Here is a 14,824-nt window from a genome sequence, read left to right on the forward strand (position 1 = left end):
ACTCAAAGTATTAACGTTTCTAGCATTTTCTGCTTTTATTTTGGGTCTTCTCTGAACTGCCCTGAAAGCTTTCATTCTCTGGGCTTCCTAAGCCAAAAATTTATCTTTGATTATTTTACAATGAAACCAAGCTTACAGCCTTCAGTGTTTACTTCAGCTGTTTAAAACCATCCCACAGCAAATAGTTTTTCATTAACACTCCAGGAATACTGATCTTAGAATGTCGAGCAACTCTTCTTTCTGAACCTGTTTTAAAGGCCTTGTTTAGGAGAAATGCACAGGAAAATGTATATTCCTGTCTCATGAATTATATGTTCTTGCTCACTTTTCCAGCGCCAGACTGGTCATGTGGAAGATACCCTTTCTACTCCACGTCCCTAGCACTTTTCACCATCTGAGGCTTCCTGCACTCTTAGTAATGATCACCAACCCCAGTAGCAATGCTGAGATTGATCCTATAATTGGCTAGCACCAATCAGAGATAGATTTCCCTCCCCATAGGCCTGGGAACACTGCTGGCAGGCAAGATTGCGTCTGATTGGGATTTAAATCCATTGCGGCTCCAAGAATGTTTGCTGAATGTTTGCCACTAACTCTCCAACTGATGGTTTGTGTTGCTGTTCCCATTATTAAAATCCATCAAATGTAAGTGAGGGCTACAGGTAGGAACTACACACATATTCCCTGATTTTAACAATACTACTAGGAGGGTCAAAAAAGCAAATATTTTGTATTTTTCTCATTTTTCATGGGTACAATCTAATATTATCTTCTTAGACAGTTGTTTGAGAACAGGTTTGAAGGGGAATTCCTTTGGGAAACCAGTAGAGCAGTTAATTAGGTGTGACATTGGAAACCAGTTCCTTATGGATTATTCTGTATCTGTTTGCAATGATATGGGAGAAAATACTTTGAGAGAGTCTTACCAATTTCTACTTGATCTTCCAATAGTTTAGTAGCAGGAGAGTCTGGGGCACATTCTGTTTTGTATTTGTTTACAGAATTATTTTTCTGATGAAAACCTTTCTTTATGTTCAATAGAAGTTTCTCAACAATATTGTTCTTCACTTGTTTTGCTGATGATTTGTGAAAGAAAAGAAAGTATAAATTATTAAAAAGCTTTACAAGTTAAATCACATGATTATTTTTAGGCTTTGTATCATCTTGTCTTATGGTTCGAGTATAGTGGTTGTAAAAAAGCAAGAATGAAACAATAAGTACCATCCAAATATTAAAAATATTTTCCTGAGTAAAAATTATTATGGTGTTTTGTGTTGTTTAACAACCAGGGATTGAACTACTATGTAAGTATTACTGCCATGAAATTCATAAGAGGATTTTCTGTTAAAAGAACAAATGTGTCCATAAGACTAAGTGAGATACTTGATTGGACCAAAGAGTACCCTCTGCATTTTTGGCTGTGGAACATGTGGTATACCATGCAAGTCCTCAAATAACAGTCCAGCTGTCTGTACTAGTGAGTGGTGAGAGAGGTCCCTGGTATCTGCAGCAGTAGCTTCAAGAACAGGCAGCTGCGGAGGTCTTCCGCAGAGCGATCTAAATCAAAGACTGTTGAACTTTTAATTTAATTCCTTTATTTTTCTCACTTATGTTAAGAAGAACTTTAATGTTAACTATTACTTTATTTTTCTACTTAATCTATGGATGTAATGCTTAACTTTTAAAAATTTATTTCTTTTACTACTTTGTATCTAAGTTTTTTATACCTAGGTACCTTTGCACCTAAGATAGCACTGTGTGTGGCAACATTATACACTTTTCACTGTACTCCTGTACTTCTGTACTTCAGTACATGTGACAATAAGACCCAAATTGACAAAATATCTAACATTTATACTGGTCTGGTGTCTTTCTCTAATATAGTTCACAAAACTCACCTTGTATAATGGTGGTGTGCTAATTATTGCATAACTTGGTTTTACAATGGGGATAACATGGGAAGGATAACATTCACCAAGGATAAAGACTTTTGCTATGCTGAAGCGGAGAACATTGATCATTTAGAAGATGGTAAGAAGGCAGGAGATTTGCAACATTTATCTGTAGCTGCAGGTCTTTGGCAACAACTTATTGAAAATAGTTCATCTAGAAAGTCTTTGCACTTCTGTTCTATGCAACGCCTTTCCCATTCCTTCCACCCTAAAGTAAACTGTATCTGCTCAATAGCTAGTTTTGGTATCCATGTCAACTAATACTGCATGTATAAGATAATCAGAGGGTTAGACAGGGTGGACAGTGAGAGCCTTTTTCCTTGGATGGCGATGGCTAGCATGAGGGGACATAGCTTTAAATGGAGGGGTGATAGATAAAGGACAGAAATCAGAGGTAATTTCTTTACTGCAAGTATAGTAGTTGGGGTGTGGAATGCACTGCCTGCAACGGTAGTAGACTTGCCAACTTTAAGGGCATTTAATTGGTCATTGGATAGGCATATGGATGAGAATAGAATAGTATAAGTTAGATGGGCTTCAGATTAGTTTCATAGGTCGGTACAACATTGAGGGCCAAAGGGCTTGTACTGCACTGTAATGTTGTATGTTCTAAGTCATTATCTAAACAGGAACACTTCATTGCATCAAAGTCATAGATGTGGATCATGCTTTTTCTTTCCTTATTTTGGCATCCTTACAAAGGGGTAATAAAAGCTATTAAAAGCTCTTAATCAGTCAGAAACAATGGTTTATATTTATTTTGAGCCAGCTAAGATATTTTTTCCAGAATACACATATCCTTCTATCTACCAAACATTTTGATAATACAAAGCTAATTCTACTGACTCCATACTTACTGTTACATTCATTTGGTTCATTGTTTTTGTTTGATTCTTGCTGTCTTGTCTTTAATTTTGCCATCTTTTGTTTTTGTTCATTATTATCCTGTGTTCAGAATCATAAAGAATTACATAAGTCTGGTAAGGGAATGGTTCTAAGGCATGAAGTCAAATAATGACTTTTGTGGCAGCATATTAAAATTGTGCTTACATATTACCTTTATCACTTGCAAGAACAGTTCTCTGAACGTTTTGATTGTGACAAACAATTCATCCAATGAAAACTTGTTTTCATTTTCACAGAAATATTGAGCCAACTCCTTTCTTTTGCACTCTATCGCTTTCAGAAGAACCTCGAGCTCCTCAGATGCAGTGAGACCTTGCTGCAAATTAATTCTTGTTAATAGTGGAATGCTACAATTGCAGTTTTGAGGAATTCAACTTAGCATTGGATATTTGCTTACCTGAATTGGATTTCTGAATTGTAATTTTATATCATCTATGGATGACTCAATGTCATCACTGATCTTCTTTAAGTGGTGTGAAAGGCTGCTTACTTCAGACTGGATTGAATGAATTTCAATACTGCAGATAAATCAAGTCATACATTTTAAAGAGTTCTGTACACTGAGTCAACCACATGTTTTGTGCATGGAGGAATCAACAAAAAGAACACAAGTCTGCAAGTTTCCTGTTACAAAATTACAAAATATATGTGTAATCTTCAACTATTTTAGTGTGAACAGAAATACTGCTGTAATATTTAAAGGTCTGTTTCATATTTGAAATTTTGTTTAATTGCAGGAAGCTACAGAACTTTGTCCCATGAGATAATAGGCCTGGACTTACACCCATGATTTTCTTCTGGTAAGTTACTGGTATTAAAATTTTAGCTGCACTTGCTGGAAACCAAATATTTCTTCAAAGGGAGGGATGGAAAAATATCTTGAGTTGCACTGATACATATTCTGGTGGCTGGTTGTTGCAGTACCTCCATGCTATACTATTGGAAAATTTTGTGAAGAAATGGAAAAATTTGCAGATTCATTAACAGACTGACAGGCTTTAACACAGATGCTACAGAGTCATAGAGCAAAGAAACTGACCCTTTGGTCCCAACTCATTCATGCCAACCAGATATCCCAATGTGACCGAGTGCCTTTTGCTAGCATTTGGCCCATATCCGTCTAAACCTCTCCTATTCATGTACCCATCCAGATGCCTTTTAGAAGTAATTGTACCAGCCTCCACCACTTTCTCTGGCAGCTTGTTCCATACACACCCCATCCTCTGCTGAAAACGTTACCCCTCGGATCCTTTCAAAATCTTCATGTCCTTTGGTTTTGGACTCCCCAACACTAGGAAAAAGACCCTAGCTATTCACCCTATCTGTGCCCCTCATGATTTTTATAAACCTCTATAAGGTCACACCTCAGCCTCCAATGCTCCAGGGAAACAAAACACCCCAAACTATTCAGCCTCTCCCTGGAGCTCAAATGCTCCAGACCTGGTAACTTTCTTGTAAAGTTTTTCTGAATTCTCTCAAATTTAATAACATCCTTCCTATAGAAGAGCAACCAGAACTGTACCCAATATTCTAAAAGCAACCCAACTAATGCCCTGCATAGCTGCAACATGACGTCCCTACTCCTATTCTCAATGTTCTGACCAATGAAAGGAAGTGTGCTAACACTTCATTTTCAAGGAACTCTGCATCTACACTCCTAGGTGTCTTTGTTCAGCAATATTCCCCAAGGCTGTGCCATTAACTGTATAAGCTCTGATTTGGTTGGCCTTACCAAAATGCAACACCTCATATTTATCTAAACTAAATCTGCTACCTTGGCCATTTGCCCATCTGATCAAGGCTGTGTTGTACTCTGTGATAATCTTATATGACCAGAATCAATTTAGTACAACTGATAAGATGTTTAGACCTAGGCCGTGGAAGAGGAGTAGCTTGTAATGTGGAATGACATTGCCAAGCATATTACCAATAGGTTAACTGTGTGGAAAAGAATGTATGATCATTGGGAAAGAGTTGAGGGGAGGGTAGAATTTAGATTTGAAAGAAAATACCGCCTTATCCATAGATTGCGTGTCTTAAATTTGAGTTTTAGGGCTGTTATGGTTGTATCTGTAATGCTCACTACTACCACATAGTTTAAACAAAACCTAAGTGGATTTTAATGTGATTATTGGCTGTGTGCGAAATGTAGTATTAGAATTCCTACCTTGCTGCTTCAGATATTGATTGGAGGTCATCAGGAAGATTTAGAAGATCTGAATAAGATTTTTCAATTTCCTGTTAAGAGGAATCAAGTGAGAAGTGTGCAATGCTGAGAATTGTAAAACATTTACCTCATATCTGATTCATAATGTGAAAAGCTGTGATACCTGCGCAGCATAGTGTAGCAGTGTGACTTGTGGCTGATTTGTTCTTGTCTCTTTGAGTTTAACCAAACTATTTATTTTGAATCCATTTGCATTTCCTATGGCACTACCCTGAAACCAGAAAAAGATGTCTTGCATTACCTAATAGTGTATGCTGCTTTTTACAGCGTTCCAGTAATAATCATATAAAAACATTCCACTTTATGTCTCCTACATTATAACATTGGCTATAATTCAAAATTGTTTCATTGGCTGTAAAATCCTTTGGGATTTCCTGAGGTTGTGAAAAATACTATCTAAATACATAACTTTTTACCCCTTTTTTAAATCACACGATTCAGTAAATTTGTTATATTTTAGAGAAAAAGTATCTTTGTCATATTTTTATATAGTCTTGTGTAATGTATATTATTGCAACAAGACACAAGTTCAATGATCAGCACATTTGTAGCTTCTCCAGGGTAACGTACTGATTGCCCCAAATTTCTGCTCCAGCTCATTTGAATCATAACACATTGCTGCAAATGCAGTTTTTATCTGCAAACAGAAAAAAACTAATTCAACCAAAAGAATCCAAATATAAATATTTTCTTCAATAAATATTATATTTAATTAAGGTAGAATCTTAAAAGGGGTGAACTTATTTGAGTCGCCTGTATATGTGGGACGTTTTAAGTTTTTCAAAATTTTATCAAGCTGGAAATGATTTGCCATTTCAGGTCCATGGGAAATTTAGAGTAGTTGCCTAAATGCACACTGGTGGAAGGCCACTCTTCAGGTTTGCTCCCTACATACTTTTGTATCCTTTAGTTTTTTTTTGGTCTGGTCACTACACACTTATATATCCTTGGATTTTAAATGAAGTCGCTCCAGAGATAGTGGATGCACTGTCAGCAATCTTCCAAGAATCCTTTGATTCTGGACAACTCCAAAAGGATTGGAAAACTGCTAATGTAACACCCTTATTCAAAACGTTGGGAAGATGTTAGAATCTATTCTAAAGCATTTAGTACAAGAACATTTTGAAATACATAACATAATCAAGCAGAGTCAGCATGGCTTCATGAACGAGAAATCATGGCTGACAAATCCATGAGCATTCTTTGAGGAAGTAACAAGCAGCAGAGATAGAAACAAACAAGTAAACAAAAACTTGGCACAGGAGTACTCCATTTGGCTGTCTGAACCTGCTCCACCATGCTTCAGTCCCCATCTCAAAGACATTTTCATGCTTTCACTCCTTAGAGAAGGGAATAGATTGTTAACCTTTATGTCAAAGAAAGTAGATTATAAAAATAGGGAAATCTTCCTTAAACTATACAAGACATTAGTCAAATCATACCTGGAATATTGCGAGTAGTTTTCATGTGGTTATGTAAGGAAAAATTATGAATTGGAGGCAGACCTGAGAAAGCTTATTAAGTTGATCCAGGGCATGGTGGGATTTTCATACAAGGAGAGGTTGAGTAGGCTGGGCTAGTATTCACTGGAGTTTAGAAGAATGACAGGAGACATTATTGAAACATATTTTTCAGGGTCTAGACAGTGTAGATGTGGAAATATTGTTTCCCTTTGTGGGAATGTCTGGGACCAGATGGCGTAATCTCAGAATAAGGAGTCATGCATTTAAGGCAGAGACGAGAAGGATTTTTTTTCTCTCAGTGTGGTGAATCAGTGGAAATGTTTATTGCAGAGGGCTGTCAAGATGTGTTGCTGAGTATATTCAAAGTTAGAAATCACCCAATACCAGATTATAGTCCAACAGGTTTATTCGAAAGTACAAGCTTTCAAGTACAAGTGTAAGTACTTTCAAATAAACCTGTTGGACTATAATCTGGTATTGGGTGATTTTTAACTTTTTCCACCCCAGTCCAACACCAACATCTCTACCATGGGTATATTCAAGGCTGCGTTGGATGGATTTTTTAATCAATAAGGGAACCAAAGATTATGAAGTTAAGACAGGATTGTGAAGTTGGGATTCGTTGGGCTGAATGGCCTACTTCTATTCCTACATCTTATGATCTAAAAGCAATACAAATGTTGGGAATTTCAGCATTAGTGTTTTTTTTAATTGATTGGTTATCAATGTTGAAAGCTAAAAATTGTTTGATTTTCTGTAAATAGTTAGAAAATCCAACTTTAATAGCATTGTCCAATTTAAGCTGTAATGTTCACTGTACATTATCTGATGAGTTAATACATTTGATTTGTCATTCTGAAAAAGTGTCTTGAAAAGTACCACAAATATGAATGCATGTTGCAACATTTAGGCAGTATACATACATAGTTGAGAAAGTTTCCAATTTTAAGTATTAGATGACAGAACTGTGGCAGTCTTGAAGAAGATAGAAGATCTGTATAAAAACAGAAGACATAGAAAGTCACATCTCGTGGTGCTGTACACCATGACTCTAATTCAGGGTGCATTGTCTAACAGATCTGCTTGTCCATGAATCTTTAGATTGCAGATTATGAAATGAATTTATTTGCAAACTGAAAAGTAAACTGTGAAAATAAAATCAGAAGGCAGGCATGGACCTGATTTTGGAGTGCAGCAAACTGAGACGAGCTGTAGCTGGTGTCTTGTACCATATCTGTTTGGTACAACATAGAACGTAGGGTCATTGTTGTGGTGATTGATGAATTCAGTTGGTAAAGTGCTCAGATGTCAAAAATATTAAATTTCTAATTCCTGAAAGATAGCTTTATGTGTGTTTTGATCAAAGCAAATGCCAATCTTTCTTCTAAACATCAGAAATTCTAGTTCTGGATTCAGCCAAGCAAGTGTTGACTGGCTAGAGTCTGAATACAAATGGTTGCCAGCTCAGTAGATCAGTATAAGTGCACATTGTTATGATCTCAATTGATGGTACTAATGGATAAATCAGATACTAGAATAAAGTTGAAAGATCATATATTTAATATTTTCAGACAGTTAATGTGGTGGTTAGTCACTAAAATGTGCTTACATGAGGATGTGGATATTCTTTCACAACAGAATCTAAATTTATCACACAAAAAAGTAATAAAAACATCCAAAGCTATATAGAAAATAACGTAAAAAAAATTAACTCAAATATCAAAACAAACTTCAACATGTTTCCCAAAACCATCCGTAACAGAGCCTTAATACCAGCAAAATGATCTCCACAATTTGTGTTTATTTAACTGCGACTCTCCAGTTTTCCCCCGTACTGTCAATCATGTTTATTATCATTACTTTCTGAGTCTGCCAACAGTTCTGATGGCCTAAATCTTTCTTGGTTTCAACAACTTGAAGCTATCTAGCCAAACACTCCTTATTTGAACCACCACAGACTAGAAACTCCTTTGCTGAGGAGATTGGCTCAACTGATCTGAGCTTCAAATCTCTTTTCTCCTTCTAGGAGACAAGTGGGGAAAAAAACTATTCCCTTCTGAACTAAACACTGAATTCTTTTGAACTAAAACCTTGGAATTTCTGATCTGATCAAATCTAAATGAATTGCCTTGATGTGTCTGCTCTGCTTTTGTCATAAACCAAAAGGTATAGGCTTTCTATCTATTAACACCATAGGATTCTCCTAGGCACACCGATGGAATCACATGCTTTATCAGAACTAATGAATCTAAAACTATATTCCAAATTAACTTCCTGACCATTAAAAGAGATTGTCTCACAGAACTCCATCTGCAAGAAGCTCACTCTTCAGGAAGTGTCCAGGAAATTGAAACTTCTTATGGGCAATCTCCCAGAGACTGGAACTCATCAAAAATGTCCCGAGTTAAGAGTCTGAGTTAGAGACGTTGAAGTATTCGGACTCATTTACTTAAATAGTTAGTCAGGTAAAGCTAGAATTAAAATCTGTCCTAACTCAATGTTAAAATTAAAACTAATCACCATGCCCTCCAATGACACACCTTGAATAAGCATTGACCACAGACACAATCAGATTAGGAAGTTCAAAGTTTTAATTTAGAAGAATTCAGATATCTGCCAGCTTCTTCCCCAGCCTTAGCCCAGTTGTGAAACAGATTTCCCTGCAATGGGCAAAGGAGGGATTGTGTATGATGAACGAGGATGAAAGAGCAGTTAGTAATGATGCTTTTTAAAACAATTCATTTAAGGACAAAGGTGTTGCAGGCTGGGTCTGGGTCAATGTGTATTGTCTGTCTATAGTTGTTCTTGAGAAGATGGTAGTGAGCTGTCTTATCGAACTGTTGCAGCGCATATGCTGTAAATAGACCCACTATGCTATTAGGGAGGCACTTCCAGGACTTTGACCCAGTGACCCAGAAGAAACAGCAATGTCTCCATAAAACATGAGCAGGAGAGGTGATGAGCTGTGCCTAGTGAGTGAATGGGGATCTCAGAGGTCAGGGAAGGTTAATAGTTTGGGAGAATGAGGTGCGTGAGAGGTTTAATTTGTATTGATGCATGCAATAGTGTATGTTGAATGCATGAACCTTAATAAGAGGCATATGCAATAGCGGGTGTAGAGTGAGAGATCGTCCTGTCAGTGTGAGGCAGCAGAAAGAAGACAGCAGCATTTGCCCTTGTGGAGTGCCGAAGATCATTGACCCGATTCCTGCATCACTGGGCTTCTTGCTTCACCACGGACACAGTAGTAATGCAGGCTGTTTTTTGTGTCCTGGATGCCTTGGATTGGTAGCATGGCTCCCCGTGGTTGTCCACAGAAAACCAGATGACCATCTTGTGCACCATCTTGTTCACCAGCATTTCCCCTTCACCTACTTCCCTTCTTGCCCACCATTAATGACCATCTGTCTCAACCCATTATGCTAGAATTCCCTCCCTAAATCTTTTCTGCATCTCCTACTCTCTCTTTCTTCCTTTAAAAAATACCTCTTCATTCCTCCTGATATGCTTTTTAGTCAGTTTAAACCTTGGTGAGGCAGATTACTAATGGTGCTAGATAAATGTAAGATACGTGGTAAACTGCACATTTAACTCGTTCAGAAAGCCATACACAAGTAGCATGTCTTATCCTGACTTCACTACTTTCATAACAGCGAATATTTGATAATTTTAGCAATAGATTCAAATCAGCCATTTAATTTACAGACTAGAATATATTAGGTGTTACATTGTTTTAACTATTATCTAATCATAATTTATTAGATAGCTTAGTCAACCAGAAACAAATATTTTGAGAAAAGCAAATATTTGTATAAAACTCACTTGCACATGCCTTTTTAATCAGTTTTGCGTTTGGTCGGTGAACGTTTTGTAAAACTGCTATGTCTTCAAGTGACAATAAACAGTCAATCCGTAACTCATAGCTGTAGATGGGAAAGCAAAACAAAATGATATTACAAAGTCTTTAGTGTCTTCTTTACCATTTCTTTGGTATGATAATAAAAACGTATCTATAATTGCTGTGCAGTTGTACCATAGAAAAATCACACAATGCCGCCTGTTGCTGAGGGAGTGAGATAGCATGGAAGGCAAAAGGTTGTAGAACATTTTATGCTCCAGTGAACACTGTGATCATCTCAGATGGTTGGAAATGTGTCAGATGTTCCGCATAGAGAGTATATACTTTGTGGTATCACCAGAGGAAGCTACCAAGAAAAATCAAGCAGTTCTCCACAGTTTTGATGACCAACACAAAGGAAAAAATATTGGCCAAATTTTGAAAAAAAATTGGCTTCCTGTTCTATTGCCCAGGAAATGGCGTATGGCAGTTAAGGTTGAAGGAATGTGGAGGAAAAAAAATCTAACAAAGGTTAGGATTAAAAAGTGCACACTTTATAAATGAAAATGAAGAACTCACCATTTGGCAAATTGTATCAGTCTGGAACTGTGAAACACACAGCTTTACAAGATTCCCCAGAATGGTAGAGGATCTGACTTTCAGCTTGTACATGGCAAATTTCATATTGCTGAATCAGATATACAAAATGCTGAGCACAGAGTCCAGATAAAGGGGGCAAGTTAGAGAGCAAGTTATTTCAAGTATTGAAATCGATGCACTGCTTATTGCTAGCTGAAGATCACAGCCTTAACAAAAACTACCTTTTTAGTCATTGTTGGTGCTTCCCTTCAAATCTAAAGTGGAAAGTAAATATCAAAATGATAGAAGGGAGATGATAGGGTAACATTATTTCCAATTTTCTATGAAGACAAAAGTTATTGGGAGCTGTACATCTCTATGACTCTATGACTACTGATATTTATAAAGTTAATGTACATACCAAGGCACATTGAGAAGGCAAAGGTAGAAATGATCTCCATTCGCTAATTTTTCTTTTTCTTCTTTGTAAGTTATTATATTTTCTCTCTGCACATAGCAAATTAAAATGTTGCAATAAAGAACTACACCGAGCAAGGTAAAATATCCAAACTGCTCTCATTCTTGTTTAGCTGGATAGAACATAGAACATTAAACAGTGCTTACTTCATGTTCATCTGGCAGCAGTTTCTTTAATTGTTGCAAAACTTCCACATCAAATCTAGATTTGCTCCCCTTTTGGACCATTTCTGCTAGTTCTTCATTAGAGCTGCAAATTTGTTAAAATAAAATTACAGAATTAATTAAACTGTGATCAATTTGGAGTTCACTCCAAGCAATACCTGGAGATATTGTTTGTAAAGCGGATAAAAAAGTAACAATTAAGCTAAATTCAGTGATTCCATTTATTAATTATGAATGAGTCAGCAGTTAACATATAAAAATATCCACATAATGCACATTAATTACAGGTGCATTATTGTGACATGTTTATTGCTGGCCCATCTCACAATTGATTTCCTGCTGACCATGTAGACTCATTCAAACACAACATGTAGTTAAAAGCTTGGTTTCACTACATCTTCAAAGATTTTCATTTAAGTAAGTTGATACAATATAGATCCATGATTAACAATCGATTATTGAGACCACAATTGGGCTACAGGTTGGTCATATGGCAGGGTGGTGTCATCTTTCATCTTACAGCATGTGAAGATACCTGCCTAAGTTGCAAAACAAGTTGGGACTTAAACAAAGACAACAGATCCAAAAAGGAGCAGAACATAAGGCAAAGCCACAGAATAATACTCTGTAAGAGGGAAAGAAGGTGAATCAGAGATCTTCCCAATCTATGATTGAGCATTATTCTTCTTATTTTCCTTCTCACTCTGACATGCACACAACTGCAAAAATGTCCATGACCCTGTAACGTATTCTGCTTCAAGCTGTGTAAAGATGCCAGAATTAATTCACCAAGTCTTAATGCTATGGTTTGATTTCTAGTTTAGAAATTTAAGCAGGCACTTAGCACTATTGGAGCTGTTGAATTTCTGTCACTAGTTGAAGAAGAGTGAGAGAGTTCTAATTTTCTAGTCAACATAGATCAAAGGGAGGGAGGAACTTAGGAAATTCACAATCACCAGTGAAACAATAGTAAATCGTTGGAGCTACACACTGACAAGTGATTGTGTCCTGATGGACTTCGTCCTAAAGTCTAAAAAACATCGTTAATTATTGAAACAGTTGATGCTTTGCTTTTAATTTTCCAAAACTCCTTTGATTGAGGATGGTTGTCTTTTTCAGAGAGAGAATATATAACTTCTAAATTAAAAAATGAAGGGGGACAGTTGCGTGACGGAGCAGGCTAGTAAGTTTAACATCTGTCACAGGGAAAATGTTAGAAACTATTATTTAAAGAAGCTATAACAGTGCATGTGGATGTGTTCAAGGTAATTAAGCAGAGTCAACATGGTTTGATGAAAAGGAAATCACATTTACCCAATCTATTTGAGTATTTTAAGTAGGTAATGTATGCTGTGGTTAAAGGGCATCATTGGATCTCCTGTACTTAGATTTCCAGAAGGCATTTGATAATTTGCCACATCGAATGAAATTGCAGAAAATGAAAGCTCATGGTTAGGGAATAGCATAATAGGCATATCCAGGGGGTACTGGTGAGACCAGATCTAGAGTCTTGTGCATATATTGGTAACCTTACTTTTTGAAAAATTTAAGGCAGTTCAGATCAACCTTTCCTTACTAATACCTGGAATGAGATGTTTGTCTTCTGAGGAAAGCATAGACTAGGTTTGTATTTACTGGATATTAGAAGAAAAAAAAAGACTTCACTGAAATGCATAAGATCCTGAGGGCTCTCGACACCATTGGTTTGGACTCAATGTTTCATCTTATGGCAGAATCAAGGATTAGGAGTAATTGATTAAAAATCAGTGGTCACCCATTTAACACATAAATTAGGTGAAATTTTTTGAGCGTGCGAGTCTTTGGAACTATCTTCCTAAAATGGTGATGGAAGCAGATTCTTTGCCTATTTTGAAAGCCAAGATACATACATTCATGTGAAGTAAAAGGGGATGAAAGGTTATAAGGAGTAGGAAAGAATGTGGCTTTGAGGTTACAATCAGATCAGCCACAATCTTTTCGAGTGGGGGAAATGCTCGGGCGGCTGAATGGCCTAATACTGTTCATAATTTGTATATTTGTATATTTTTGTACGTGTTCATGTAATTGATTCATTTTGAATCTTCTTCCCCCATTCAATAAGATCATAAATGAATTTTTATTTTAGTCAAGGCTCTTCACACTATCCACCATTTTCTTAGTCACCCAAACGTAACTGATCCCTGGATTGAATATACTCAACAACTGAGCATTCACAACTCTCTGTGATTGTGAATTCCAAAACTTCATAACCACTGGAGTGAAAGTGTTTAGTATTTCTTTTCATCAGAGAATGTTTGACTCAATATTCTGACTCTGTGAACCCTCGTTATGGAGTCCTCAACAGTTTGAGGAGATTGTAAAGATACTGTAATAACAAGCATATCCAATACTTTGGGAGTGCAACAGAAATCTGCCCACTTTAGTTTTGAGTTGTAGGAAAGGAGATTAAATAATTATGTTAGCTAATGCAACCTAATTCAGTCAGCTAATACAGTGGTACAGAAGGAAAATACTGTGAATTATGGAGATTTGATCTAAAAACGTTTGGAAATACTCAGCTGGTCAAGCAGTATCTGTGAAAAGAGGAACAACAACATTTTAGTTTGAGGATCCTTCATTAGAGTTGTTTTTGTTTGCTCCCCTCCAGTACGTCTTATGATATGACATTCTTCCAGTGAAATTTGCACCATTTGGCATTCCTCACCAACAGATTCAGCAAAACCTTCCTACCTTCCTGTTGTAAGGCAACATTTGTAAGACTGTAAGACTCGTTGGAGAAATGAAGATGGTCTTATGATATGAATGCTACCCAACAAAAGATCAGCTAGCCATTTTTGATTCTATTATTGCAATTAATACCCTTGCTCAAACGTGAACAGGACAGCCCAATCACTAGCTTAAAGACAGTTGCTAATTAATGTCTACAGGCTTTGTCCGAGATTGTAGAAGCCCTGCGAGTTTTCTAATGGTATACAAGGTTTACCATTAGAAAGTTTACATTATACAAGGTTTAAATGGTATACAAATTTAACAGGATATGGTGTTGTAAATGGGGAAGACCCTGCTTCTGATTTCAAGGATTACTGACAAACTACTTGCTTCTATGATGTGTGGGAAAGTTACCATTGCTCTGAAAACAAAAAATGCTAGAGATCACAGCAGGTCAGGCAGCATCCATGGAGGGAGGGCAAGCTAACATTTCAAGTCTAGATGATTC

At 36.7% G+C, this 14,824-nt stretch overlaps 1 protein-coding gene across 1 annotated transcript in view; it reads right to left on the minus strand.

Moving 5' to 3' along the window:
• The window catches only part of inf2 (inverted formin 2), a 77,377-nt gene that overhangs the window by 10,686 nt on the left and 51,867 nt on the right, over positions 1-14,824 (minus strand). Inside the window, exons 11-20 of the mRNA XM_060828471.1 lie at positions 11,590-11,692; positions 11,387-11,472; positions 10,371-10,471; positions 7,472-7,542; positions 5,189-5,296; positions 5,026-5,096; positions 3,256-3,376; positions 3,010-3,174; positions 2,810-2,897; positions 927-1,076 (exon numbers count right to left, since the gene is read on the minus strand). Coding sequence (XP_060684454.1) covers positions 927-1,076; positions 2,810-2,897; positions 3,010-3,174; positions 3,256-3,376; positions 5,026-5,096; positions 5,189-5,296; positions 7,472-7,542; positions 10,371-10,471; positions 11,387-11,472; positions 11,590-11,692 — 1,064 coding nt within the window. The remainder of the gene's footprint in view (positions 1-926; positions 1,077-2,809; positions 2,898-3,009; positions 3,175-3,255; positions 3,377-5,025; positions 5,097-5,188; positions 5,297-7,471; positions 7,543-10,370; positions 10,472-11,386; positions 11,473-11,589; positions 11,693-14,824) is intronic.

This window comes from Hemiscyllium ocellatum, chromosome 8, assembly GCF_020745735.1.
Source record: "Hemiscyllium ocellatum isolate sHemOce1 chromosome 8, sHemOce1.pat.X.cur, whole genome shotgun sequence".
NCBI classification, from domain to species: Eukaryota; Metazoa; Chordata; class Chondrichthyes; order Orectolobiformes; family Hemiscylliidae; genus Hemiscyllium; species Hemiscyllium ocellatum.